At 59.9% G+C, this 27,349-nt stretch overlaps 1 protein-coding gene across 5 annotated transcripts; it reads left to right on the top strand.

Moving 5' to 3' along the window:
* CFAP99 (cilia and flagella associated protein 99) lies at window positions 1–22,820 on the top strand. Of its 5 annotated transcripts, XM_007537648.2 has the most exons (15): window positions 1–135; window positions 2,969–3,113; window positions 7,320–7,414; window positions 7,505–7,617; window positions 8,453–8,630; window positions 11,528–11,608; window positions 11,725–11,799; window positions 12,288–12,359; window positions 12,474–12,562; window positions 13,132–13,336; window positions 14,645–14,786; window positions 14,862–15,013; window positions 17,427–17,632; window positions 21,621–21,777; window positions 22,067–22,294. In XM_007537648.2, exons 1-15 carry the CDS (start codon window positions 25–27, stop codon window positions 22,151–22,153), a joined length of 1,908 nt encoding a protein of 635 aa, XP_007537710.2. In that variant the 5' UTR covers window positions 1–24; the 3' UTR covers window positions 22,154–22,294. The 5 variants fall into 5 exon arrangements, 4 of the variants coding, with proteins under 4 accessions (XP_007537710.2, XP_060044323.1, XP_060044325.1 ...); XR_009549055.1 differs by lacking the exon at window positions 22,067–22,294 and having other exon boundaries at window positions 14,867–15,013; window positions 21,621–21,758; XM_060188340.1 differs by lacking the exon at window positions 17,427–17,632 and having other exon boundaries at window positions 14,867–15,013; window positions 22,067–22,820.
* The last annotated feature ends 4,529 nt before the right edge of the window (window positions 22,821–27,349 follow it).

Genomic DNA, 27,349 nt, shown 5'->3' with positions numbered 1-27,349 from the left:
CCTTCACTTTCAGCCACCCCCCGAATGGCCTACTACGGCCAGTGTCTCCAGACAGTCATCAAAAAGTTGGACCAGTTCCAGCCAGGCAAGGACATCCCAGAGCACTTCCTGGAGGAGGTGGCCACTTCCCTTAAGGTGGGTCAGTGCAGAGGCCAGTGGGGGGGGGGGCAGGCGGGCCACTGTGTCCCCAAACCTCGGGGTCTCTACCGGCACAGCACACACTTTCCTGTGGGACGACCCGGGTTCGAGTCCCGACAGGCACTACGTGGCCTCACCAGTCGCAGTGGCTTCATCAACAATGGAGCAACACTTGGGGCCTCCCCGCCTCCTCTTCCTGCCCCTCTCTATAAGTACAGCTACTATTTTCTAAGTGTCTGCTTATTTGTTTTTTAATTTTATTTATCTATTACTAGAGTCAGAAACACAGAGAGAGGAGGAGACAGAGAGGGAGAGGCCCCTGCAGCCCTGCCTCACTGTGGAGCTTTGCCCCTGCAGGTGGGGACCGGGGGCTTGAACCCAGGTCTTTGTGCCCTGGCACTTAACCAGGTGCGCCACCACCTGGCCCCACCTCTCTCTCCCTCCTCTTTCCTTCTTCTCTCTGTCTGAAATTAAAAGAGAGCAGTGGAATTTGCCCCACACCACAGAAGAGGAAAAAAGAAAAAGAAAGAAAGAAAGAAAGAAAGAAAGAAAGAAAGAAAGAAAAGGAAGCTACTGGGAGTCGGGCGCTGGCGCAGCGGGTTAAGCGCAGGTGGCACAAAGCACAAGGACCAGCATAAGGATCCCGGTTCGAGCCCCCGGCTCCCCACCTGCAGGGGAGTCGCTTCCCAGGCGGTGAAGCAGGTCTGCAGGTGTCTGTCTTTCTCTCCCCCTCTCTGTCTTCCCCTCCTCTCTCCATGTCTCTCTGTCCTATCCAACAATGACAGCAATAACCACGACAACGATAAAAAACAAGGGCAACAAAAGGGAAAATAAATAAATAAATGTAAAAAAAAAAAATTAAAGAGAAAAAGAAACTACTGAACCCCCCCTTCCCGAAGCTCAGACCTGAGGTGGGCGCCAGCTGCCTCCAGGCTGAAGTCTCCGGGACAGCCCCCTCCCACACAACCTGTTCTGTGCTGGGGGCACTGACCCTGGAGACCGCCAAGTCCTGAGGGCAGTGTCCAACGCTCCCTCTCCTGTCTGTAGGCCCTTCCCCACCCCAAGCAGACCATCATGCCCTCCCCAGTCTCAGGCCCCGCCCCCCAGAAGCAGGTCTTCACCCCATGTCCACAGGCCCCCCAGAAGCAGGTCTTCACCCCATGTCCACCGGCCCCCCAGAAGCAGGTCTTCACCCCATGTCCACCGGCCCCCCAGAAGCAGGTCTTCACCCCATGTCCACCGGCCCCCCTAGAAGCAGGTCTTCACCCCATGTCCACCGGCCCCCTAGAAGCAGGTCTTCACCCCATGTCCACCGGCCCCCTAGAAGCAGGTCTTCACCCCATGTCCACAGGCCCCCCAGAAGCAGGCCTTCACCCCATGTCCACAGGCCCCCCAGAAGCAGGCCTTCACCCCCATGTCCACAGGCCCCCCAGAAGCAGGCCTTCACCCCCCATGTCCACAGGCCCCCCAGAAGCAGGCCTTCACCCCCCATGTCCACAGGCCCCCCAGAAGCAGGTCTTCACCCCATGTCCACAGGCCCCCCAGAAGCAGGTCTTCACCCCATGTCCACAGGCCCCCCAGAAGCAGGCCTTCACCCCATGTCCACAGGCCCCCCAGAAGCAGGCCTTCACCCCCATGTCCACAGGCCCCCCAGAAGCAGGCCTTCACCCCCCATGTCCACAGGCCCCCCAGAAGCAGGCCTTCACCCCCATGTCCACAGGCCCCCCAGAAGCAGGCCTTCACCCCCCATGTCCACAGGCCCCCCAGAAGCAGGCCTTCACCCCCCATGTCCACAGGCCCCCCAGAAGCAGGCCTTCACCCCCATGTCCACAGGCCCCCCAGAAGCAGGCCTTCACCCCCCATGTCCACAGGCCCCCCAGAAGCAGGCCTTCACCCCATGTCCACAGGCCCCCCAGAAGCAGGCCTTCACCCCCCATGTCCACAGGCCCCCCAGAAGCAGGTCTTCACCCCATGTCCACCGGCCCCCTAGAAGCAGGTCTTCACCCCATGTCCACAGGCCCCCCAGAAGCAGGCCTTCACCCCCCATGTCCACAGGCCCCCCAGAAGCAGGCCTTCACCCCCATGTCCACAGGCCCCCCAGAAGCAGGCCTTCACCCCCCATGTCCACAGGCCCCCCAGAAGCAGGCCTTCACCCCCATGTCCACAGGCCCCCCAGAAGCAGGTCTTCACCCCATGTCCACAGGCCCCCCAGAAGCAGGTCTTCACCCCATGTCCACCGGCCCCCCAGAAGCAGGTCTTCACCCCATGTCCACCGGCCCCCCAGAAGCAGGTCTTCACCCCATGTCCACCGGCCCCCCTAGAAGCAGGTCTTCACCCCATGTCCACCGGCCCCCTAGAAGCAGGTCTTCACCCCATGTCCACCGGCCCCCTAGAAGCAGGTCTTCACCCCATGTCCACAGGCCCCCCAGAAGCAGGCCTTCACCCCATGTCCACAGGCCCCCCAGAAGCAGGCCTTCACCCCCATGTCCACAGGCCCCCCAGAAGCAGGCCTTCACCCCCCATGTCCACAGGCCCCCCAGAAGCAGGTCTTCACCCCATGTCCACAGGCCCCCCAGAAGCAGGTCTTCACCCCATGTCCACAGGCCCCCCAGAAGCAGGCCTTCACCCCATGTCCACAGGCCCCCCAGAAGCAGGCCTTCACCCCCATGTCCACAGGCCCCCCAGAAGCAGGCCTTCACCCCCCATGTCCACAGGCCCCCCAGAAGCAGGCCTTCACCCCCCATGTCCACAGGCCCCCCAGAAGCAGGCCTTCACCCCATGTCCACAGGCCCCCCAGAAGCAGGCCTTCACCCCCCCCCTGTGTCCACAGGCCTTGCCCCTCCAGAAGCAGGCCTTCACCCTGGAGGTGCTGGAGGGCTGTCTGGAGCACTGGACGCTGCTGGCCGTGGTGGTGGACGCCTTTTACCTGCGGGATGGCCGGCTCTGCCTGCTTGCCGACTACAGCCTCTTCCAGGGTGGGTGCCTGGGGTGGGGGACGTCCAGGCCACCAGGACACAAGCAGGACGAGTGCCGGGCTGGGGGGGGATGTCTGGGTCCCCAGGACACAGGCAGGGTGGGTGTCTGGCTGGGGGTGAGGGGACCCTCTGAGCCCCCAGGATGGAGTCAGGGTGGGTACCTGGCTGAGGGTGGGGAGGTGTTCAGGCCCCCAGGACGCAGGCAGGGTGGGTGTCTGGCTGGGGGTGGGAGTGACCAGGCCCCCAGGACGCAGGCAGGGTGGGTGTCTGGCTGGGGGTGGGGGGACCTGGCCCCAGGACGCAGGCAGGGTGGGTGTCTGGCTGGGGGGGGAACCTGGCCCTAGGACGCAGGCAGGGTGGGTGTCTGGCTGGGGGTGGGGGGACCTGGCCCCAGGACGCAGGCAGGGTGGGTGTCTGGCTGGGGGTGGGAGTGACCAGGCCCCCAGGACGCAGGCAGGGTGGGTGTCTGGCTGGGGGGGTAACCTGGCCCCATGACGCAGGCAGGGTGGGTGTCTGGCTGGTGGGGGGGCCACCTGGCCCCAGGACACAGGCAGGGTGGGTGTCTGGCTGGGGGGGGGCACCTGGCCCCAGGACGCAGGCAGGGTGGGTGTCTGGCTGGGGGGGGAACCTGGCCCCAGGACGCAGGCAGGGTGGGTGTCTGGCTGGTGGGGGGGGCACCTGGCCCCAGGACACAGGCAGGGTGGGTGTCTGGCTGGGGGGGGGAACCTGGCCCCAGGACGCAGGCAGGGTGGGTATCTGGCTGGGGGGGGGAACGTGGCCCCAGGACTCAGGTAGGGTGGGTGTCTGGCTGGGGGGGGACCTGGCCCCAGGACGCAGGCAGGGTGGGTGTCTGGCTGGGGGGGGAACCTGGCCCCAGGACGCAGGCAGGGTGGGTGTCTGGCTGGGGGGGGGACCTGGCCCCAGGACGCAGGCAGGGTGGGTGTCTGGCTGGGGGGGGGGCACCTGGCCCCAGGACGCAGGCAGGGTGGGTGTCTGGCTGGGGGGGGGAACCTGGCCCCAGGACGCAGGCAGGGTGGGTGTCTGGCTGGGGGTGGGGTGCACCTGGCCCCAGGACGCAGGCAGGGTGGGTGTCTGGCTGGGGGGGGGGGGGCACCTGGCCCCAGGACGCAGGCAGGGTGGGTATCTGGCTGGGGGGGGGGGAACCTGGCCCCAGGACACAGGTAGGGTGGGTGTCTGGCTGGGGGGGGAACCTGGCCCCAGGACGCAGGTAGGGTGGGTGTCTGGCTGGGGGGGGAACCTGGCCCCAGGACGCAGGCTCACTTCCTTCCTCCGCCTGCTCCCAGCATGGACTCTCACAGCTGCAGGTCCCCACCTGGATGTGGGCGCTGGGCCAGTCCCGAGGAGGCCCCACTGGCCTAGGCTGAGTGTGGATGGCCTGGGCTGGAAAGGACGTGCTGAGTCATGGGGGTGTGGTGACATCACGGGGTGGCAGTGACTTTTGGAGTTCAGGAGGCAGGTTTGGGGCGGGTGGTGGGGAGCTGGTTAAGTGTCCATATCACCATGAGAAAGGACCCAGGTTCAAGCCCCCGGCCCCACCTGCAGGGGGGGAGGAGCTTCACGAGCAGTGAAGCAGGGTGTCTCTGACTCTCTCCCTCTCTCTCTCTCTCCATCTCCTCCCTCAATTTCTCTCTGTCCTGTCCAATAAAATAGAAAAGGAGAAAATGCCCCGGAGAGCCGTGGATCTGTAGTGCTGGGAGCCCCAGTGACAGCCCTGGAGCCAATAACAAATCAATAAGGCAGCGAGGGGTGTTTGAGGGCGGCCTGTGGAGCACAGCTGAGCCCTGGGCACCAGCAGATGGCCTGCCACACACGGTGACAGCCCGGCAGTCCTCAGGCCAGGCCTCCCAGAGTCACCAGTTCAAGGCCACTCACCCAGAGTTAGCAGGAGTTTGGGAGGTGACTCACCTAGCAGGGTTCACACCTTCCTGTGAGCAAGGCCCTGGGTTCCAACCCTGGCACCACATGGGGGCATCACAGATAACCCTGGGAAGCTCCATGGCAGGTGGAAGGATGCTATGGGGTCTCTCCTTCTCCCCATCTCTCTCTGTCCTACCTCTGTCCTTCCTCTCCCCCCTGCTCCCTGAGAAACAGAGGAAGCTGGTCCTGGGAGCTGGGTGGTGGTTCACCCGTTACCATGTGCAAGGGCCCGATTCGAGCCTCTGACCCCACCTGCAGGGGCAAAGCTTCATGTCCTGAGTGGTGAAACTGGCTGCATGTGTCTGTCTCTGTCTCTTTTTATTATCTTTATTTACTGGGTAGAGACCAATAAGTAAAGGGAAGGGGGAGAGGGGGAGAGAGGGAGAGAGGCAGAGAGACACCCACACTCCTGCTTCACCACTCATGAAGCCTCCCCCCTGCAGGTGGGGACCAGGGGCTTGAACCCAGGTCCTTGTGCACTGTAACATGTGCGTTCAACCAGGTGCGCCACCACCCAGCCCCTCTGTCTCTCCCTATCACCTCCTTCCCTCTGGATTTCTGGCTGTCTTTATCCAATAAATCAATAAATATAATAAGTGTAAGGGCGGGAGTAGATAGCATAATGGTTCTCATAGCATAATGAGACTCTCCTGCCTAAGGCTCTGAAGTCCCAGGTCCCATCCCCGCACCGCCATAAGCCAGAGCTGTGCAGGGCTCTGGTGTTTCTCTGTGTCTTTCTCTCTCTTCACCTCTCTCAAAAATAAAACAAAATAGTTAAAAAAAAAAAAAAAAAAAAGACCAAAAGATTGCATTATGTGACTTCAAATTTGTTTAAAAATTTAAAAAGAAATGTATGTGAAGCAGGGCTTCAGGTGTTTTTCTGTCACTCCCTCCCTCCCTATCTCCCTTCTCTCTCAAGCTCTCTCTGTCCTATCAAATAAAGGACGAAAAATAAACAAATGAGAAAATGGGCGCTGAGAGCAGTAGATCCACATTGCCTGCACCAATCCCAGGACAACCCTGGTGGCAATTTAAAAAGTGGCTGGCACCTTGCACGCCCGTGTTCCAGGCTGTACCCTGGCCTGCTGCCCTAAGACCCTCGCACCCATGGGGCCCGGGACGTCTGCCCTGCAGGGCACCCACTCTGCCTGTCCCTGCCCCTGCCCTGGGGCCCGGGACATCTGTCCTGCAGGGCACCCACTCTGCCCTGCCCCCCAGCCTGCTCTGGGGCCCGGGACGTCTGTCCTGCAGGGCACCCACTCTGCCCTGCCCCCCAGCCTGCTCTGGGGCCCGGGACATCTGCCCTGCGGGCACCCACTCTGCCTGCCCCCAGCCCACCCTGGGGCCCGGGACATTTGCCCTGCAGGGCACCCACTCTGCCTGTCCTGCCCCTGTCCCTGTCCCCCAGCCCTCCCTGGGGCCCAGAACATCTGTCTGGCAGGGCACCCACTCTGCCTGCCCCTCCCCGTCCCCCAGCCCGCCCTGGGGCCCAGGACATCTGTCCGGCAGGGCACCCACTCTGCCTGTCCCCCAGCCTGCTCTGGGGCCCGGGACGTCTGTCCTGCAGGGCACCCACTCTGCCCTGCCCCCCAGCCTGCTCTGGGGCCCGGGACATCTGCCCTGCGGGCACCCACTCTGCCTGTCCTGCCCCTGCCCTGGGGCCCGAGACGTCTGCCCTGCGGGGCACCCACTCTGCCTGCCCCCAGCCCACCCTGGGGCCCGGGACATTTGCCCTGCAGGGCACCCACTCTGCCTGTCCTGCCCCTGTCCCTGTCCCCCAGCCCTCCCTGGGGCCCAGAACATCTGTCTGGCAGGGCACCCACTCTGCCTGCCCCTCCCCGTCCCCCAGCCCGCCCTGGGGCCCAGGACATCTGTCCGGCAGGGCACCCACTCTGCCTGTCCCCCAGCCTGCCCTGGGGCCTGGGACGTCTGTCCTGCAGGGCACCCACTCTGCCCTGTCCCCCAGCCTGCTCTGGGGCCCGGGACATCTGCCCTGCGGGCACCCACTCTGCCTGTCCTGCCCCTGCCCTGGGGTCCGAGACGTCTGCCCTGCGGGGCACCCACTCTGCCTGCCCCCAGCCCACCCTGGGGCCCGGGACATCTGTCCGGCAGGGCACCCACTCTGCCTGTCCTGCCCCTGCCCCTGCCCCCCAGCCCGCCCTGGGGCCCGGACACCCACTCTGCCTGCCCCCCAGCCTGCCCTGGGGCCCGGGACGTCTGTCCTGCAGGGCACCCACTCTGCCTGTCCTGCCCCTGCCCTGTCCGCAGCTATCTGCTACCTGGCCACCTTCCAGCTGGATGAGCTGGGCTTCCAGCTCTTCTGCGACATCATCAAGTCACAGGCCCTGGACAAGATGTACAAGGTGCTTCCCCACCTGCCTGCCTGCCCACCTGGGGGAGCCGCTCCTTGAGGGGAGCCCACACCCAGCCCCCACCACCCCGGCTTCCCCCAGTTCCTGGGCTTCTTCTTTGAACCCCTGCACCTGCGGACGTGGATACAGGACCAGTGGAGCCTCATCTATGAGCCGGCGCACGTGAGGGAGAGCTGGGTGGAGCCCCTGCTGAGGTGTGCGCCCCCACCCGGTACCCCTGGGCACCCCCACCTGTCCCACCCAAGGCTGGTTGGTCACCCTGATCTGGGGGAGGCCCTGGCTTTTCCAGTGGGGTGTCCTCAAGGGCAGGTGGCCGGGTGAGGGGTGGTCACAGCTGACCCCCAGCTGGGGGATGTCCCATGGGCCCAGGAGCAGGTTGGGGGAGGGCCAGGCCCCTCTCTCAGGTCATCGCCCCCAGAGCCCAGCTTCCCACCCGCCGTACAGTCCGTCCCCCCATTGGGTGACCCCGACACGAACTGCCCAGGCCCCCATCCCTTCGCCGAGACCTCCCACAGCTCCATCCCTGGGGTCGCGTCCCTTCTGAGCGACTCAGAGCCCCTGCTCCCCGTCTGCCGTGTGGCCGTGGCTCTGGCCCTTGGTCTCCCCTTGTGCCCTCGGGACTGCGGCTCCCAGAGCAGTTGGCACAGCCCCCAGGGTGCCGGGTCTCGGCCCCGGCTTCCACCATCACCCCGCCACCATCTCCATCACCTCCCAACTGCACTGCCTCCTCTCCTTCTCCCTCTCCTTCCTTCCTCCCTCCTCCCCTCCCCCTCCTCTTGCTGTTGTTCATTTTTTATTATCTTTATTTATTATTTATTAGATACAGACAGCCAGAAATCAAGAAGGGAGGGTGATAGAGAGGGAGAGAGAGAGAGACAGACAGAGACACCTGCAGCCCTGCTTCAACTCGTGTGAAGCTTCCCCCCTGCAGATGGGGAGCAGGGGCTGGGCTCGAACCCAGGTCCTTACACATGCTGACGCGTGTGCTCAACGGGGTGCGCCCCGCCCGGCCCCTCCTGCGTCCTCAAGGTGGCAGCCCAAGGTGCAGCAGCTGCTCTGCCAGCTACAGGAGACCCTGGCCGCTAAGCCCCCGAGTCACCCGGCCAAGGGCAAGGCCACGGAGCCCCAGGAGTTCCGGCTGACCACCCCGAGGCCCCGCGCCATCCCCGTGCCCGAGCGGGTGCCCTGCGTGCCCAAGCCAAAGCCGGTAAGTGCCAGGCATCCAGCCTGCGGACACCCACAGAGAAGCAGGCCAGGGGGCCTGCATGGAGGGGCCGACCTGTGCCCCCCGGCCAGAGCTCTCAGGGCTTCCTGCATTCAAGCACTGCGGGGGCTATGGGGCGCCCCGCTGAGCACACACATCACGGTGCACAAGGACCTGGGTTCAGGCCCCTGGTCCGCACCTGCGGGGGAGGGAAGCTTCACGAGAGGTGGAGCAGATCTGCAGGGGTCTCTGTTTCAGACAGATTGAGAGGGAGAGAGAAAGAGAGACGCCTGCATTTGGGGAGCAGGGGACTCAAACCTGGGTCCTTGCGTGGGCCCCTATGTTAGCACTGTGTGTCCTTGACAGCCATTTTCACCCCTTTCTTCCTTTCTGTTTTCTGAAGCTGAGGGAAGAGGGGAGATAGAGAGGGAGAGACACAGACACTGCAGCCCTGCGGCTTCCCCGCAGGCGGGGGCGGGGGCTGGAACTGGGTCCTCAGGCATGGGGCCGTGTGCACACTGCCCAGCCCGCGTGTCCCCTCTCAGGCCCTCTGTGAGTGCGGCCCTGCAGGCTGCCAGGCCCCGCGCCGGAGAGAGCCCCCCCCCCCCCCCCCGTGCGTACTCACAGCTTCCAGTCTGTGGGTCTGTCCTTCTCCATCTGAGTCTGTGGGTCCCAGGCTTGCTGTCTGTCTCCCGGCTCCAACCCCCGTGGTGACGTGCGCTCTGCTGGGTGCACCACCGCCAGCCCTCCGCCCTTTCTAGAGAGACGGAGGCCCCGGGCCACCACTTGATAGGGTACACGCTCTGCCATGCTTGAAGACCTGGGTTCGAGCCCCAGCCACCATGAGAGAACCACGTCCAGGGTGCGCCTCACAAGCAATAGAGCAGGGCCGTATTGTCTCTTCCTCTCTCTCTCTCCTCTCTCTCTCTCTCTCTCTCTCTCTCTCTCTCCCTCTCTCTCCTCTCTCTCCTCTCTCTCTCTCTCTCTCTCTCCCCTCTCTCTCCTTCTCTCTCTCTCTCCCCTCTCTCTCCTCTCTCTCGTTCTCTAAAATAAAGGCATCTGCTGGGAGTGGTGGAACTGTGCAAGCCTGAAGCCCCAGGGTAAACCCTGGTGGCAAATTAAATTAATTAATTAGTTAAGACAGACAACAGGGGAGACAGCAAAATAATGATATAAAAGTCTTTCCTGCTGGGAGTCGGGTTAAGCGCACGTGGCACAAAGTGCAAGGACCACTGTAAGGATCCTGGTTCGAGCCCCCGGCTCCCCACCTGCAGGGGAGTCGATTCACAGGCGGTGAAGCAGGTCTGCAGGTGTCTGTCTTTCTCTCCCCCTCTCTGCCTTCCCCTCCTCTCTCCATGTCTCTCTGTACTGTCTGATAACAAAGACAGCAGTAACAACAATAATAACCACAACAACAATAAAAACAACAAGGGCAATAAAAGGGGAAAAAATGGCCTCCAGGAGCAGTGGATTCGTGGTACAGGCACCGAGCCACAGCGATAACCCTGGAGGGAAAAAAAAAGTCTTTCCTGCTTGAGGCTCCAAGGCCCCAGGCTCAGACCCCAGCACCACCATACACCAGAGCCAAGATGCACTCTGGTCTTTCTCTCTGCATCTCTCTTGCTATAAGAATATTTAAAGGCCAGGGGCAGACAGCATAATGGTTGTGCAAACAGACTCTCATGCCCGAGGTTCTAAAACCCCAGGTTCAGTCCCCCACACTGCCATAAGACAGAGCTGAGCAGGGCTCTGGGTAAAAAAATAAAAGGGAAAAATAGGGACAAATCATCTTATAGCCACCAGGGTCACACCTGGGCTCGGTGTGGGCACAGTGGACCCGCTGCTCCTGGTACCCACTGTGGTTTTTGTTTTTCCTATTTTATGTGATAGAACAGAGAGAGAGAGAGGAGGAATAAGAAATAGGGAGACACTGCAGCACTGCTTCACCGCTCATGAAGCTCCTTGCAGGTGGGGGTGGGGGTCAAGCCTGGGTCCTTGCACATGGAGACGTGTGTGTGGTTTAACCAGGTGCACCACTGCCCAGTCCCCTTTTTATTATTATTTTTTATAAATATTTCCTTTTGTTGCCCTTGTTGTTTTATTGTTGTAATGATTGATGTCGTTGTTGGATAGGACAGAGAGTAATGGTGGAGGGGAGACAGAGAGGTGGAGAGAAAGACAGACACCTGCAGACCTGCTTCACCACTTGTGAAGTGACTCCCCTGCAGGTGGGGAGCCGGGGGCTCAAACCGGGATCCTCACGGCGGTCCTTGTGCTTTGCACCACGTGTGCTTAACCCGCTGCGCTACAGCCCGACTCCCTCCATTTTTTAAAATTATGTTTATTTATTGGATAGAGACAGCCAGAAATCGAGAGAGTAGGGGAGATAGAGGGAGAAAGAGAGGCACCTGCAGCCCTGCTTCACCGCTTGTGAAGCTTTCCCTCTGCAGGTGGGGACCAGGGGCTCAAACCCAGGTCCTTGAGCACTGTAACATGTGCGCTCAACCAGGTGCACAACTACCCAGTCCCTCCCTTTTTTTTTTTTTTATTAAAGATAAAGAAACAGAGAGAGAGAAAGACTTGACAGGGTGGGAGTAGATAGCATAATGATTATGCAAAGAGACTCTCCTGCCAGAGGCTCCAAAGTCCCAGGTTCAATGCCCACACCAGCATCAGCCAGAGCTGAGCAGGGCTCAGGGAAAAAAAAAAAAGAAGGTAAACAACACAGGCCTGCCGTCCGTGGACCTGCCCTCTGTGGACCTGCCGTCCGTGGACCTGCCCTGGGTCTCCCCTGGCTGTGTGTGTGAGCGTCCATTTCTGTGCATTTCTGTCCAGGAACAGCGGGGCGGGCGGCCTGACTTGTGGACAGTCCCTCCTCCCTCCTCCCTCCCTCCCACCAGGTCCCCAGGAGCACTTACCAGCCACCCAGGACCCAGCAGCTGCTTGAGCTGACCAAGAGGTCCAACCGCAGGAAGGCCGAGGTGTGGGGCCTGCCCAGCCTGGGGGTGGGGCAGGGCGGGGGGCGCCGGGGGACAGGGGGCTGCTGGGGCTGGGGGTGGGGGTCCGGCGGTGGGCCAAGGCCGCCGCCACCCCGCAGGAGCTTCTGCTGAACGCCAACGTGGAGGAGCTGCGGTGTGCCATGCCCAGGAGGCAGGAGGAACCCCCCCTGCAGGTACCCCAACCCGCAGGGCTCAGGGCCACACCCCTAGTCCAGTTCCTCCCAGCTCCTGGTGGCGACACGCTGAATGCCACCCCCACCGAAATGTCCGGAGCTGGCCGAGGGGACACGTGGGTCCCCCAGGTAGCCGGGGTGGGTTTGGGGGGGCTCCTGCTGTGGTGTGTGTTGACCCCCCCCCCCCGCCGTCAGAGCACCAGGATGCTGGGCAGGGCAACAGAGCAGGTGGGCAGCTCTGGGGGCCCCAGAGTGATGACCAAGCCCTCCCCTGGGAGCCGCTGTCCCTGGCCTGGGGGGCTCATTCCCAGCCTGGCCGGACAGGCCTGGGGGCCACGGGGGAGGGGACCATGTGAAGGCTGGAGGGCCAGGAAACCTGATTGGGCAGGGGCATTCAGACGCTGGGAAGACTGGGCTCCTGGGGGCTGGGGGGTCGTGGCCACAGGGCAGGTGAGCACCTGGCAGACTGCCTGGCCACCCACCCACAGGACTCGGAGAAGCAGCCTCGGCCTCGGCTCCCACCCCACATACAGGCCTCCGGGAAGCTGACTTTCTTCACGGTGAGGCCGGCAGGGGCCGGGCCTGGTCAGCACCCCCTCTGCCTGGGGCTGGGGACGGGGGCCCCTGGAAATGAGGTGCAGGGTCCCCCCAGACAGCCCTGCTTCCTCTCACAGCCCAACGACGTGCCCGTGAAGCTGAACACGGCCGCCATCCTGCGGGAGGGGGCCCTGTACCAGCGGCAGGTGGAGAGAGAGCTGCAGAGGTGGGTCGGCCTGAGGGCGGGGTGGGGGGCATGTCCTCCTCAGACCCTCCTGCTGACCCAGAAAGAGTGGGGGTGGACAGAAGGATGGAGGGTGTGGGGATAGGTGGACAGAAGGATAAGGAGGGACAGGGCAGGTGGACAGAAGGATGGGGGGTGTGGGGATAGGTGGACAGAAGGATAAGGAGGGACAGGGCAGGTGGACAGAAGGATGGGGGGACAGGTAGATGGAGGGATGAGGACAGGTGGACAAAGGATGAGGGGACAGGCAAATGGAGGGATGGGGACAGGTGGACAGAGAGATGGGGAGACAGGTAGATGGATGGGTGAGGTAGGGGACAGGTGGACAGAGGGATGAGGTACAGGTGGATGGAGGGATCAGGTGGACAAGTAGACAGATAGATGGGGGACAGGTGGATAGAGGAATGGGGGCAGGTGGAGGGACGGACAAGAAGGAAGCCGGGCAGCTGTGGGGGAGGGTGGTGGCGTCCGGGGCAGGACGCGCCAGGGCAGGGCCCCCTTGGCCACACGGCCACATGGCCACGGCCGATCACAGCCCCGCCCGGCCCCAGGGTGGACAGGCTGGTGGATGGTGCTGGCGACTACTCTGAGTTCCTCGAGTGGCAGAAAAAGATGCTGGCCCGAGACCAGGCGGAGCAGCTGGTGGCCGGGGAGTGTCGCCGGCTCCAGGGGAAGCTGAGCCACCGGGAGGCCGTGCTGGCCCGGCAACACCTGGCCCAGGAGAACAGGCTGAGGGCCGAGCAGAAGAAAGAGGAGGTGAGGCCGCAGCGCACCTGGCCCCCACAGGGCCACCCCGCATCCCCTGATGCCCTGAGCCCTGGTCCCCTAGCCCCGCCTGGCACCACCTGGCCTTCCCTGCCCTCCATGACACCCTCAGCCCCCTGCCCTCCCTGACCACACCTGGCCTCCCTGATCCCCCTGACCACACCTGACCCCCCTGCCCCTGCCCCACCTGACCCTCCCCTTACCACACGTGGCCCCACATAACCCCACGTGGCCCCCCGCCACACCTGGTCCCCTGGGCTCCACCTGAACCCCCCGGCCCCTCTGACCCACTAATCCCCCTGGCCTCACCTGAGCTCCCTGAGCTCCCCTGGCCCCCCTGAGACCCCTGACCCAGTGATTACCCTGGCGACAATAAAGTAAAGTAAAGGTCTTGGAGGTCTGGGGGGGGGGGGGCTTTCAGGTCCCGGTGCTGATGAGGATCTGGGCTGAGGGAGAGTGTTTTGCAAAAACCTGAGACATTTTACACACGGACCAGCAACTGTATTTACTGTGAGCCACTAATCCCCCAGTGAAATCATTTTCTTTGCCACCAGGATTGTCCCTGCTGCTTGGTGCCCGCCCTACAAGTCCTGTTTTATTGGATAAGACAGAGAGAAATTGAGAAGAGGGGGAGAGAGGGAGGGAGAGAGACAGAGAGGCACCTGCAGCCCTGCCTCACTGCTCGTCAAGCATGAACCCAGGTCCTTGAATGTGGTGATGTGGACACTGAACCAGGTGCACCACCGGCCGGCCCCTCTGTTAACACTTGGAAAACGAGACATTCAGGGCCAGGCGGTGGCGCATCTGGCCGAGCGCACACACTACAGTGCCCAGGGTCCCGGGTTCAAGCCCCTGGTCCCCACCTACAGGGGGAAGCTTCGCAAGTGGTGGAGCAGGGCTGTAGGTGTCTTGTCTGTCTCCCTGCCTCCCTCTCAGTTTCTGGTTATCTCTATCCAATAAATAAAGATAATGAAACATTCAAAAGACAAGGAAGAAACGTTGTTTGGGTGTTGCTCGCTGGTCAGTCAGAGAGCTGTGACAGCCTCCCCACATCTGGCCTCCGCCTTTGGGGCTCAGGTTGAGGGCGGGAAGTGCTCCAGGCCCGGCTGGGAGGCCCCGGTTCCTCTCCCCGCAGCCAGGGTCATGAAGCCCCGGAGGGGCGGGGGCTCAGGGCCCACCCGGGGCTGAGGACGGGGGGGGGGGGGGGGGGGGGGGGGGGGGGCTGGAGTCTTGCGGAGCTCAGGGCCGGGCCCCAGCCCGGGGCCCACGGAGGACCAGACCGGCCCGGCCTGCCCACAGTCGGCCGAGCTGCAGCAGCGGCGCGTGGAGACGCGGCGGCGGGAGCTGGAGGGCCGGAGGGAGCTGGTGGAGCAGGTGACCGAGGCGCGCGAGAACGTGAAGGCCGCGCAGGGCCGGCTCCTGAGGGAGCGGCAGCAGACGGGTAAGGGCCGGGCCGGGCCGGGCGGGCGGGCGGGGGCCGGGGGCAGGGGGCCCCTCAGCAGCTGCCGGCCCCAAGTCCAGGAGGTGACGGAAGAGAACCGCCAGCTCCTGCAGCAGAGCGCCCGGGCCGCCCTGGAGCAGCAGAGGCAGCGCTGCCAGCTCATCGTGCGGATGCGGGCCCTGGAGACTCAGCCCCAGCGCAAGGCCAAGTTCGTGGACCTGGCACAGGTGTGGGCGCAGGTGCAGGGGACCCCAGAGCGGGTGGGGATGGAGCCGAGGTGGAGAGAATGGCGGGACCAGAGCACCGCTCTGTTAGCGAGCATAAATCAAACCACCATCCACTGCAAGGAAACAAAGATGTTTATTGACGAATTGCAATCCGAGCCGAGATGGTGACTGGTGTTAGTCTACCAAGCTCGACCCCGAACAGGGCTCAAACCACACAATTTATAGGAATTCAGACTACACTCAGGGAGGGGGAGCACATCACCTTATCAACCTACATCCAATAACAGGCTATAGCAAACACAAGATCCAATCATTTCAAACTTAGCAAAAGCATGATCCATTCAAAGCAAAGCGCGGGCTAGTTTCAAATATAGTAAGATCACACAACCAATAGAATTCAACCAGGCACATCCTCCTGCCATCGGCTATGACCACCCATCCGGTAGACAGCACACCACAAAGTCTGTGCAAAGGTCCTGATAAGGCTTGTCCCCATGCAGGGTCCTTAAAACAATGGGCGGCCTTCACTGATTAGGTCCTGCTTATTCAAGGGGGGAGGGGCAAGGAATTTTCCACCTCATACTACAAGCAACTCATACTAAAAGCACTTAACAAACAACTGCATAAAAAGGGAATTTCAAGGCTACTGCCTTTTACACGCTCCTCCTCCTCCCACTCCTCCCCCTCCTTCTCCCCCATCCCCTACTCCTCCTCCTCCTCCCCCTCCTCCTCCCCCTCCTCCTCTTCCCCTCACCCCCCTCCTCCAACTCTTCCCCCTCCTCCTCTCCTCCTTCAGCAACTCCCCCTCCTCCTCCTCCTCCTCCTCCTCCTCCTCCTTTATTTTGAGATTCTTATTTTTTTGCCCCCAGGGTTATCGCTGGGTCTCAGTCCCCGCACTACGAATCCACTGCTCCTGAAGGCTATTTTTTCCCTTTTGTTGTCCTTGTTGTTTATCATTGTTGTTATTGTTTCTGTTATTGCTGTCGTTGCTGTTGGATAGGACAGAGAGAAATTGAGAGAGGCGGGGAAGGCAGAGAGGAGGAGAGAAACACCTGCAGACCTGCTTCACCGCAGGTGGGGAGCCGGGGGTTCGCGGGATCCTTGTGCTTTGCTTCATGTGCACTTAACTTGCTGCACTCTTGCCCGCCACCCTCCCCCCCCCTTTTTTTTCACCAGAGCACTGCTCAGCTCTGGCTCACGTTGGTGCGAGGGATTGAACCTGGGACACTGGAGTCTCAGGCATGAGAATCTCTTTCCATTACTCCTCCTCTTCCTCCTTTTCCTCCTCTCTCTCTTCCTCCTCCTCCTCTTCTTCCTCCTTCTTACTTATTGGATAGATACAGAGAAAAATCAAGATGTGGGAGACAGGCACCTGCAGCCCTGCTTCCCTGCTCAGGAAGCCTCCCCGCTGCAGGTGGGGACCAGGGGCTTGAACCGAGTCCTCGCGCTCTGTGGCGTGCACCCAACCACGTGCACCACCACCCAGCCCTGACAGCACCTCCTCATCATTTATTTATTGTAGTTTTTTCCTTTTTTTTTTTTTTTTTTTTTTTTTTTTGCTTCCAGGGTTATTGCTGGGCTCGGTGCCTGCACCATGAATCCACTGCTCCTGGAGGCCATTTTTTCCCCTTTTGTTGCCCTTGTTGTTGTAGCCTTGTTGTGGTTATTATTGTTATTATTGATGTCATCGTTGTTGGATAGGACAGAGAGAAATGGAGAGAGGAGGGGAAGACAGAGAGGGGGAGAGAAAGACAGACACCTGCAGACCTGCTTCACCGCCTGTGAAGTGACCCCCCCTGCAGGTGGGGAGCCGGGGGCTCGAACCGGGATCCTTACGCCGGTCCTTGCGCTTAGCGCCACATGCACTTAACCCGCTGTGCTACCGCCTGACCCCCCCCATTTATTTATTTTTCTTGCCTCCAGGGTTGTCGCTGGGGCTCATTGCCAGCACCACAAGTCCACTGTTCCTGGCAGCCATGTTTTCCTTTTATTTATGTTTTATTTCTCCTTTCTATTCTATTTGACAGGACAAATAAACTGAGATAAGCTGAGAGGGGAGGGGGGAGACAGAGAGGAAGAGAGACAGAGAGACACCCACACCCCTGCTTCACCACCCGTGAAGCTTCCCCCTGCAGGTGGGGAGCAGGGGCTTGAGCCCAGGTCCTTGTGCCCTGCAACGTGCTCAGCCCGGTGCGCCACCATTTGTCCCCCACCCCGACACCACTCTTATGGTGGTGGCAGGGACTGAACCTCCCACCTCAGACTCCACATGTGGCGTCTATTATATAACCTCGGCACTGCCTCCAGTCTGCCACAACTTTAGAAAGGTCCACTGGCTTCTGTCTGAGGGGTCTGGAGGAGCCTGGGGCCGTGGATCCCGGGCCCGGGTCACAGGGGCTCCCCTCGCCCACAGGTCCCGGGGTACGGCCTGGAAGGGGAGATGTCCGTGGTGGAGCTGCGGGAGAGGCTGGCCCTGCTCAGGGACGCCCAGGAGCGCGCGAGGGATGAGAAGCGGGACCAGATCATACGGGCCAAGCGGGTGCGGAGCCAGGAGCTGCGCAACACCCTGCAGCAGATCGCCCTGTGCCGCCAGGCCTCGGGCAGGGCCGCCGCACTCAGGTCAGCAGAGACAGAGACGCCCTGTCCCCAGCCACCTAGCCGCGGGGCACCCCCAGCGGGCTGCTACCTGCGTCTGTCCGGCCAGCCCCGGCCTGGATCCCCGGGTGCACTGCCCGGTCCGTGCCTGGGGCGACCTCTGTTGTGAGTTCTGAGAGGCAGAGAGAGACCAGAACATCACTCCACCATCCGCGGCTCCCTGTCAGGAGCTCAGGGCAGCACAGGGCCTGTCCCTGGGGGGGTGGCGCGCTCTGGCCCATGAGCTGCAGCCTCCTCCCGCTGTTGCTGTTCTCTTACGGAACTGCCCAAAGAACCCCGGTGGCCAGTTCTACCTTTCTCCCCTCCCCTTTATGTGATAAGACAGAGAAATTGAGAGAGGAGGGGGGAACAGAGAGGCAGTGAACAGGCGGGGCAGGTAGCATTATGGTTACGCAAGGAGACTCTCAGGGGCCGGGTGGTGGCGCACACTGGTTGAGCGCACAGCAAGGACGCGGGTTTGAGCCCACGCTCCCCACCTGCAGGAGGAAAGCTTTGCAAGTGGTGAAGCAGGGCTGCAGGTGTCTCTCTGTCTCCTCCCTCTACCTGCCCCTCCCTCTTAATTTCTGGCTCTGTCTAACCAATAAAGATAGTACAAAATAGAGAGAGAAGAGAAACTTTCATCCCTGAGGCTCTGAAGTCCCAGGTTCAATTTCCCACACCACCAAAAACCAGAGCTGAGCAGGGCTCTGGAATTAAAAAAAAAAAAGGAGGGGATACCTGCAGCCCTGCTTCACCTCGTGAACTTCCCCTGTGGGTAGGGAGTTGAGGCGTGAACCTGGGTCCAGCACTTAACCAGCAGCACCACTGCCCAGCCCAGTTTGTTTTTTTTACCAGAGCCCGGCTCAGCTTTGGTTTATAATCATGCCGGGGACTGAACTTGGGACCCAGGAAAGATTTTTCCCAGAACCACCGTGCTATGTCCCCAGCCCCGCGCCTAACTTTCTTTCCACCTTCCTTTCTTGTTAGTCTTTTTAAATTAATTTGCTTGCTCATTTATTGGACGGAGACAAGCTGAGTTGTAGGAGGAGAAAGTCAGAGAGACACTTGCAGCCCTGCTTCACTGCTTGGAAAGCTTCTCCCCTGCAGGAGGAGAGTAGGGGCTTGAACCCAGGTCTTGACTACGGTAATGTGTGTGCTCAACATGGCATGCTGCCATCTGGCCCCCCTCTCTCTTTTTTTTTTTTAAGAACTTGTTGATCTATGATGAACGAGATGGATGGGAGAGAGAGGACCAGAGCACTTATCTCTGTTTTATTGTGATACCAGGGATTGAACCTTTGACCTCGGACTTCACACATGATAGTCTATTGTAGGGGCTGGGGGTGCACCTGGTTGAGCACACGTTACAATGTGCAGTTACAATGTGTTTGAGCCCCCAGCCCCCACCTGGGGCTTCACGAGTGGTGAAGCAGGGCTGTGGGTGTCTCTCTCCCTCTCTATCTCTTCTCTCTAATTTCTGGCTGTCTCTCTCTCTCTCCAATAGACAAATAAAGATAATCATTTTTTTAAAATGACGCCATGGGGTAGATAGCATAATGGTTCTGCAAAGAGACTCTCATGCCTGAGGCTCCGAAGTCCCAGGTCCAATCCCCCCACCCCCCACTACCATAAGCCAGAGCTGAGCAGGGCTCTGGTTAAATATATATATATATATAGTACAGCCTCCCTACTACCTCCCTGGTCTGCTGTAACTAAAGGAAAAAAGATGTATTTATTGATGAAAGGGGGGAGAGCCAGAGAGCATATGTGCTGCCAGAGACTGAACCCAAGTGGCCCAGGAGGTGGCGCAGTGGATAAAGCATCAGACTCTCAGGCATGAGGTCCAGAGTTCGATCCCCGGCGGCACAAGTACCACAGTGATGTCTGGTTCTTTCTCTCTCTCCTATCTTTCTCATGAATAAGCAAATAAAAATTTGGGCGGGGGTAGACAGCATAATGGTTCTGCAAAGAGACTCTCATGCCTGAGGCTCCAAAGTCCCAGGTTGGATCCCCTGCACCACCATCAGCCAGAGCTGAGCAGGGCTCTGGGAAAGGGGGGACTGAAGCCAGGGCACTGGGACTAAAGGCCTGGCTCTCCACCTGCAGTGCCACTTCCGAGTCTGCTTGCTGTCACTTTTTTTTTTTTTTTTTTGCCTCCAGGGTTGTCACTGGGCTCGGTGCCTGCACCAGGAATCCACTGCGCCTGGAGGCCGTTTTTTTCTTTTGTTGCCCTTGTTGTTTATCCTTATCCTTGTCATTGTTGTTATTATTATTGTTGTTGTTGGATAGGAGAGAGAGAAATGGAGGAGGGGAAGACAGAGGAGAGAGAAGTGGCGTTAAGGATCCCAGTTCGAGCCCCTGGCTCCCCACCTGCAGGGGAGTCCCTTCACAGGCGGTGAAGCAGGTCTGTAGGTGTCTGTCTGTCTCTCCCTCTCTCTGTCTTCCCCTCCTCTCTCCATTTCTCTCTGTCCTACCCAACAATGACGTCAGCAACAATAATAATAACCACCACACAATAAAAAAACAAGGGCAACAAAAGGGAAAATAAATTTTAAAAATTATTTTTAAATAAAAGGGGAGAGAAAGACAGACACCTGCAGACCTGCTTCACCGCCTGTGAAGCGACTCCCCTGCAGGTGGGGAGCCGGGGGCTCGAATCGGGATCCTTATGCCGGTCCTTGCGCTTTGCGCCACATGCGCTTAACCCACTGCGCCACCGCCCAACTCCCTAACACCTATTTTAAGGTTTTTTTTAAAGATTTTTTTAATGTATTTTTTTTATTATTATTATCTTTATTTACTGGATAGAGACAGCCAGAAATCAAGAGGAATGGTCCGGGAGGTGGCGCAGTGATAAAGCATCGTACTCTCAAGCATGAGGTCCCGAGTTCGATCCTCGGCAGCACATGTGCCAGAGTGATGTCTGGTTCTTTCTCTCTCCTCCTATCTTTCTCATAAATAAATAAAATCTTTAAAAAAAAGGGGGAGGGAGATGGGCGGTAGCGCAGCGGGTTAAGCACACGTGGCGCAAAGCGCAAGGACCGGCGTAAGGATCCCGGTTCGAGCCCCCGGCTCCTCACCTGCAGGGGAGTCGCTTCCCAGGCGGTGAAGCAGGTCTGCAGGTGTCTTTCTCTCCCCCTCTCTGTCTTCCCCTCCTCTCTCCATTTCTCTCTGTCCAACAACGATGGCAATAAGAATAACTACAACAATAAAACAACAAGGACAACAAAAGAGAATAAATAAACATAAAAAAATTTTAAAAAGAAAAGAAATTGGGAGTCGGGCGGTAGCGCAGCGGGTTAAGTGCAGGTGGCGCAAAGTGCAGGGACCTGCAGAAGGATCCTGGTTCGAGCCCCTGACTCCCACCTCTCTGTCCTATACAACAACTACAACAACAATAATAACTAGAACAATAAAACAACAAGGGCAACAAAAGGGGAAATAAATAAATTTTTAAAATGTAAAAATAAAAAAAAGAAATCAAGAGGAAAGGGGGAGACAGAGAGGGAGAGAGACAGAGAGACACCTGCAGCCCTGCTTCACCACTCGTGAAGATTTCCCCCTGCAGGTGGGGACTGGGGACTTGAACCCGGGTCCTTGTGCCCTGTAACATATGCGCTTAACCACGTGTGCCACCACTCAGCCCCTTAAAGATTTTACTTATTGGATAGAGACAGACAGAAATTGAGAGGAGGGGGGGAGAGAGAGAGAGAGACCTGCTTCACCACTCGCAAAGCTTTCCCCCTGGGGGGGGCTTGAACCCGGGACCTTGTGCCACCACCCGGCCCCCAAGATAGATTTCCTACACCCCAGGGAGAGAGAAGCCAGAGAGCTCAGCTGGGGCGGCCTGGCCACCACGTCCTGCGCCCTGCCGCCCAGCAGTCGGCCACAGTCCCCCTGGTGCTGGGGATCGAACCCGGGCCTCAGGGGTCCCTGGGGGGGGGCGGCAGGTGCTGAGGCCCCCAACCCGCAGGTGCGAGGAGCGCAAGGTGCGGGCCGCGGCCCCCCAGGGACCCCAGGACGAGCGGCTGCAGGAGCTACGGAGGGCGCTGCGGGACCGGGAGGCCGAGTGTGCGTGTGGGGCGTACCCACAGGTGCCCCCGTCCCGGGCCTCGCACCAGCCACCCAGGGTGAGCAGAGGAAGGGTGTCCGGGCAGGGGTGCGTGGCCAGGGCCTGTGGCCCCGTGGGGGCAGAGTTACTGGGGGAAGAGCTGAGGTGGAGGCCCGCGGGAGTGGGGCGCAGGGGTGTGCGGACAGGGTGCTGGGGGTTGGCGGTGTAAGGGGGTGCTGGTGGGCGGGGGCTTCATGGGGGTGCAGGATGGAGGAGGGGAGGGGGTTCACGTGTGTGCAGAAAGGGTGCTGGGCTGCGGGAGGGGTGGAGGTCACCTGGAGGGGTGGAGGTCACCGTGTTGCCCGCAGGGGCAAGGGGAGCAGCAGCACTGGCTGGAGCTGGAGCAGAGCCGTGAGCGCCGCCTGCGAGCCCTGCAGGGGGGAGGCCGCGCCTGAGCCGCCTGATCAATCTCCCCCTGCCTGCACCCTCACCGTGCCCCAGACACCCCCAAACCCACAGCTGTCGCCCCACCCTCCCGGGACCCCGCCCTGCCCGCTCATCCCAGTCTCCCCGTCACCCCAGCAGAACCCTGGTCACTGGGGGCATCGCACATTAAAATCTTCCTGATAAATTGCCCGTCTGCTGGCCTGGCCCGCGCCCTGCACTGGCCGTCGGCCAGGCACCCCGCCCCACCGCACCCTTCCCTGCCGCCCCTCCTCGCAGACCCCACTGGGCCCCCAAGACAGGATGTGAGGTCTGGTGGGGTGGGAGGCACCCACACACAGGGCACACCCCACTGGGCCGCATCTGGGACAAGGACACTCCCCAGGGGGAGCCCGCACCAGACCCTCAGGCCGGAGAACAAAGGGAGACCCACCTGCCCGCCGGGCTCCAGCCCCGGAGGTGAAATTCTGCCAGCGCCAGGGCCGGGCTGAGGGCGACTGTCACCATGTGCAAGGCCCTGGGTTCAAGGCCCTGGTCCCCATCTGCAGGGGGGATGCTTCCTGAGCGGGAGGGGAGTCTGGAGGTGTGTCTGTCTCTCTCCCTCCCCGCCTCCCACCTCCTCTGTCTGTCTGTCTGTCTGTCTCCATCTACCCAATAAATGCTAAAATGCTGATATTACGATGAAGCAGACATGGCAGGTGTTGGTGGGCTTGTCCCCTGCCGAGTCCAGGCTCTAGGCTCAGGTCCCCAGCGCCACGTGGGGGTGTGGCCGCGGGGGGGGGCAGCTCAGCGCTGTGGAGTCTCTCCTCCAGCTGTCTCTGTCTCTAACTGAAAAAGTCGGTCTGCTGTGGTGAATCCTGGAGACAAGAACAAAGCAAGCACGAGGGCCCGAGAGACAGCTCACCAGGTAGGGCGCAGGCCTCGCTGTGCACGTGGCCCAGGGTCAAGCCCCACACCCCATGGACAGAGCTCTGCAGTGGCACCCCTCCCTTCCTCCCTCCGTCCCTCCCTCCCTCCGCCTGAGTGGAAAGACGTCCTGCCATCCAGCACGGTCAGCTCAGAGCCTTGTCATTTGTCCACTTGTGTTTCAAACCTTTTAATTTTATTTTATTTTATTTTATTTTTTTACCAGAGCACTGCTCAGCTCTGGCTTATGGTGGCGCAGAAAATTAAACCTGCGACTTTGGAGTCTCAGGCATGAGAGTCTGTTTGCATAACCATTATGCCATCTACCCCTGTCCTCAAACCTTCTTTTCAACCTTTATTTATGCACTGTATAGAGGCCACCAGAAATCAAGAGGTGTGGCAGAGAGGGAGAAAGACAAAAAGACCTGCAGCCCTGCTTCACCACTTCACCGCAAGGCTTTCTTTCTCTGTAGGTGGGGACTGGGGGCTTGAACCCAGGCCCTAGCATACTGTAACGTGCGCTCGACCAGATGCACCACCATCCGGCTTCTCATGTGTTTATTTTTATGAGTGAAAAGGAGAGAGAGGGGAGCTGGGCGGTGGCGCAGCGGGTTAAGCGCAGGTGGCGCAGAGCGCAGGGACCGGCGTCAGGATCCCGGTTCGAGCCCCCGGTTCCCCACCTGCAGGGGAGTCACTTCACAGGCAGTGAAGTAGGTCTGCAGGTGTCTGTCTTTCTCTCCCCCTCTCTCTCTGTCTTCCCCTCCTCTCTCCATTTCTCTCTGTCCTATCCAACAATGACGACAATAACAACAATCACAACTACAACAGTAAAGGGCAACAAAAAGGAATAAATCTTAAAAAAAAAAAAACTTAAAGAAATGAAAAAGAGAGACCAAGAGAGACAAGCCGCCCTAGGTCCCCGCTGGGCTCTGGCGGCCGCTGGTGCTGAGGGCTGCAGCTGCTGGGCTCAGCGTCCCGCACCCTGCACCACCTAGGTGCATTTAAAAAATATATATGTATTTATTTATTCCCTTTTGTTGCCCTTGTTGTTGTAGCCTTGTTGTAGTTATTGTTGTTGCTATTGATGTTGTTGTTGGCTAGGACAGAGAGACATGGAGAGAGGAGGGGAAGACAGAGAGGGGGAGAGAAAGACAGACACCTGCAGACCTGCTTCACCACCTGTGAAGCCACTCCCCTGCAGGTGGGGAGCCGGGGGCTCGAACCGGGATCCTTGTGCGCTTAACCCGCTGCGCTGCCTCCCGCCCGACTCCCCACCCAGGCGCTTTCACTTGTTGAGGGAAATACCCGGAGGAGGGCTGTCTATAACCACCCCAGCCCCAAACCTCCTGGCTCTCAGGAAGAGACTCGGTAAGGGCTGGGGGAGAGAGCATGGTGGTTATGAAGAGACTCTCATGCCTGAGGCTCCAAGTCCCGGGTTCAAGCCCCTGCACCATCATAGCCAGGGCTGAGCAGGGCTCTGGGAAAAATAACAACAAACACATCAGCTCCTGCGGCTGACAGTCCAGGATGTGCCTGATCCAAGAGCCTGGTGTCCAGGCCGGCAGCAGGCATGGGGAGGCCTGGCAGCCAGAAACAGACCTCCTAGCAGACTGGCCGTGGGGCAGAGGGGCCAGGAGTGGCCCAGCAAACCCAGGGTGCAGACCGGCACCCCAAGGCCCTGCCCCTCCTGGACGGACAGCCGCCAGACCCAGACAGGAGGCCCGGCCGTCCCCAGGCTGTAGCAGAGGGCAGGCCCCCCAGAATGTCCCCCACGGCCCGGGGGCTCCCGAAGGGGCAAAACCTGCCTCTCGCCCCACCTCAACGTGGCCCATGTGCCCGTGGAGCCTGCCTGCGGCCCCCTGGGTGTGGGCGAGTGGGCGAGGCCAGCCAGGACGAGGCCCCCAGGCTCTGCTGAGGACTCAGCTCTGCGGGCTGGGCAGTCGCTCCCGGGGGGGCGGGGAGGCACGGCCCCCACAAGCTGCCCAGCGGCTCCTGCAGAAGCTGCAGTGGGGACCCGCAGGTCTCCCGTGGCCGAGAGCTTTCCTTGGAGAGAAGCGGGCAGGCTGCAGCTGGCCAAGCTCACAGCTCACACCCTGCCATGGACAGGACCCGCTCCAGCCCGTCCCCACCTGCAGAAGGGGAGGCCTCACGAGTGATGAAGCAGGGCTGTCTCCCTCTTTCATTTAAATTTTTATTAACTTTATTTACTAGATAGGGACAGTCAGAAATCGAGAGGGGTGGGGGAGAGACACACCTGCAGCCCCGCCACGCCACTCACAAAGCTCTCCCCTGCAGGTGGCGGCCGGGGGCTCGAACCCGGGTCCCTGTGCACTGTAACAGGTGCGCTCCACCGGGTGCGCCACCACCGCCCGCCCCCTCTCCCCCGTCTCCCCTCCTTCTCCCCCTCCCCTCTCAATTTCTCTCTGTCAAAGTGGGAAAAGGGGGAGAGCCAGGAGCGGTGTCCCAGTGACGACGCTGGTGGCAAAAAAGAAAAGAAAGTGCCGGGCGCACTCCACAGAGATCCCAGTCCTGGTACAAGGCCTGGGACTCTGCATTCGCGGCGCCGCACCCCAAGCGCAGGGCCCGAGGGCCCCGAAAGCGGCGCCGGTGGCGGTGGGGCCTCCACAGCACGCCTCGCGCCTCGGCCACGGAGAGCCCCGCGCCGCGCGATGACCGTGGGCCTGCTGCTCCTCCGAGCCTCCCGTCAGCCACGGGCGGCCCCCTTGAAGCCCAGACCCTCCAGACACCGGGGCTGCTGGCGGCTGGACCCCGCTTCAGGTCAGCCGGCCGCCTCAGCCAGCTCAGCGGAAGGGTGCTGCCTGTCCTGTGTGTGGCCTGGGTTTGAGCCTGGCTTGGGTGCTGTGTCTCCCTCCCTCTCTCTCCTTTCTCTCTCTCTCTCCTCTCTCTCTCAACTACCTCAAAGATTCGGACTGGAGCAGTGAAGTCCGGGTGATGGAGACACAAGAATGATTCCTATAGGTGCAGGAAGTATCGGGTGGGGGAACACAGCACCCTGGTTCTGCAAAGAGACTCTCCTTCCTGAGGCTCCAAAGTCCCAGTTTCGACCCCCTGCACCACAATCAGCCAGAGCTGAGCAGGGCTCTGGTGATGATGATGATGGTGATGATAGTAAGTAAAAGATGGATTAAAGAAAGATTAAGGGAGTCGGGCGGTAGCGCAGCGGGTTAAGCGCACGTGGCGCAAAGCACAAGGACCGGCGTCAGGATCCCGGTTCGAGCCCCCGGCTCCCCACCTGCAGGGGAGTCGCTTCCCAGGTGGTGAAGCAGGTCTGCAGGTGTCTGTCTTTCTCTCCCCCTCTCTGCCTTCCCCTCCTCTCTCCATTTCTCTCTGTCCTGTCCTGTTGGGCTGGCTTCACGAGCGGAGACAGAGGACCCGGGACTCATGGTTGGGTTGTACGCAGTATCTCTTTATTCATGCTGAACGCACAAGCTAAAACTAAACTAATATACTTGCCAAGTAGGGTGAAAACAGGATGTGACGTAGAGAGGGTGGAGCGAAAAGTGACTGGTGCCAATCAGGGTGACTACGAGGGGGGCGGGGCAAAAACACATCATGAACCGGTGGGGATGAAACCAGTGCCCTGCAGGCATACCGGTGCTTAGTTATGTAAACAGAGCAGTGTTAAGCAGGGGGGATTAAACCAAATGAAACAGAAGGGGTTTTTAGAAGCAGAATTAGAAGCATACCAACAACAACAACAAAAAAGCATACCAACATTATCCACAACAAGGACAGCAATAACAACAAATAAGAACTACAACAACAATAAAAAACTAGGGCAACAAAAGGGAAAATGATAAAAAAGATTTAAAAAATTTCATCTTTCTTTAAATTAAATTTTTTTATTTCCCCTTTTGTTGCCCTTGTTTTTTATTATTGTAGTTATTGATGTCATTGCTGTTGGACAGGACAGAGAGAAATGGAGAGAGGAGGGGAAGACAGAGGGGGGAGAGAAAGACAGACCCCTGCAGACCTGCTTCACCGCCTGTGAAGTGACTCCCCTGCAGGTGGGGAGCCGGGGGCTCGAACCGGGATCCTTAGGCCGGTCCTTGAGCTTTGCGCCACGTGCGCTTAACCGGCTGCGCTACCGCCCGACTCCCAGATTTAATCTTTAATCCATATCTACTTATCTCTTAAAATTGTAAACTTTTAAAATAAATTTTAACTATCTTATTGATTTTATGATTGGTTGTAGACAGAGAAATTGGAGAGAGAGGGCCAGAGAGACAGAGACACCTGCAGGCCTGTTCATCACTGGTGAACCCTCTCCCCTGCAGGTG

This window comes from Erinaceus europaeus, chromosome 3 (genome assembly GCF_950295315.1).
Source record: "Erinaceus europaeus chromosome 3, mEriEur2.1, whole genome shotgun sequence".
Lineage (NCBI taxonomy): Eukaryota > Metazoa > Chordata > Mammalia > Eulipotyphla > Erinaceidae > Erinaceus > Erinaceus europaeus.
The sequence above is the reverse complement of the archived record's forward strand: the minus strand, read 5'-3'. Positions and strand labels throughout refer to the sequence as shown.

What these genes read in the sequence shown, in the direction of transcription:
- CFAP99 (XM_007537648.2), top strand. Translation starts at nt 25, where the DNA reads ATGGCCTACTACGGCCAGTGTCTCCAGACAGTCATCAAAAAGTTGGAC. An exon ending in CGACTACAGCCTCTTCCAGG is followed by an intron (nt 3,114 to 7,319) that starts GTGGGTGCCTGG and finishes CCCTGTCCGCAG; the next exon opens with CTATCTGCTACCTGGCCACC. An exon ending in TGGGTGGAGCCCCTGCTGAG is followed by an intron (nt 7,618 to 8,452) that starts GTGTGCGCCCCC and finishes TGCGTCCTCAAG; the next exon opens with GTGGCAGCCCAAGGTGCAGC.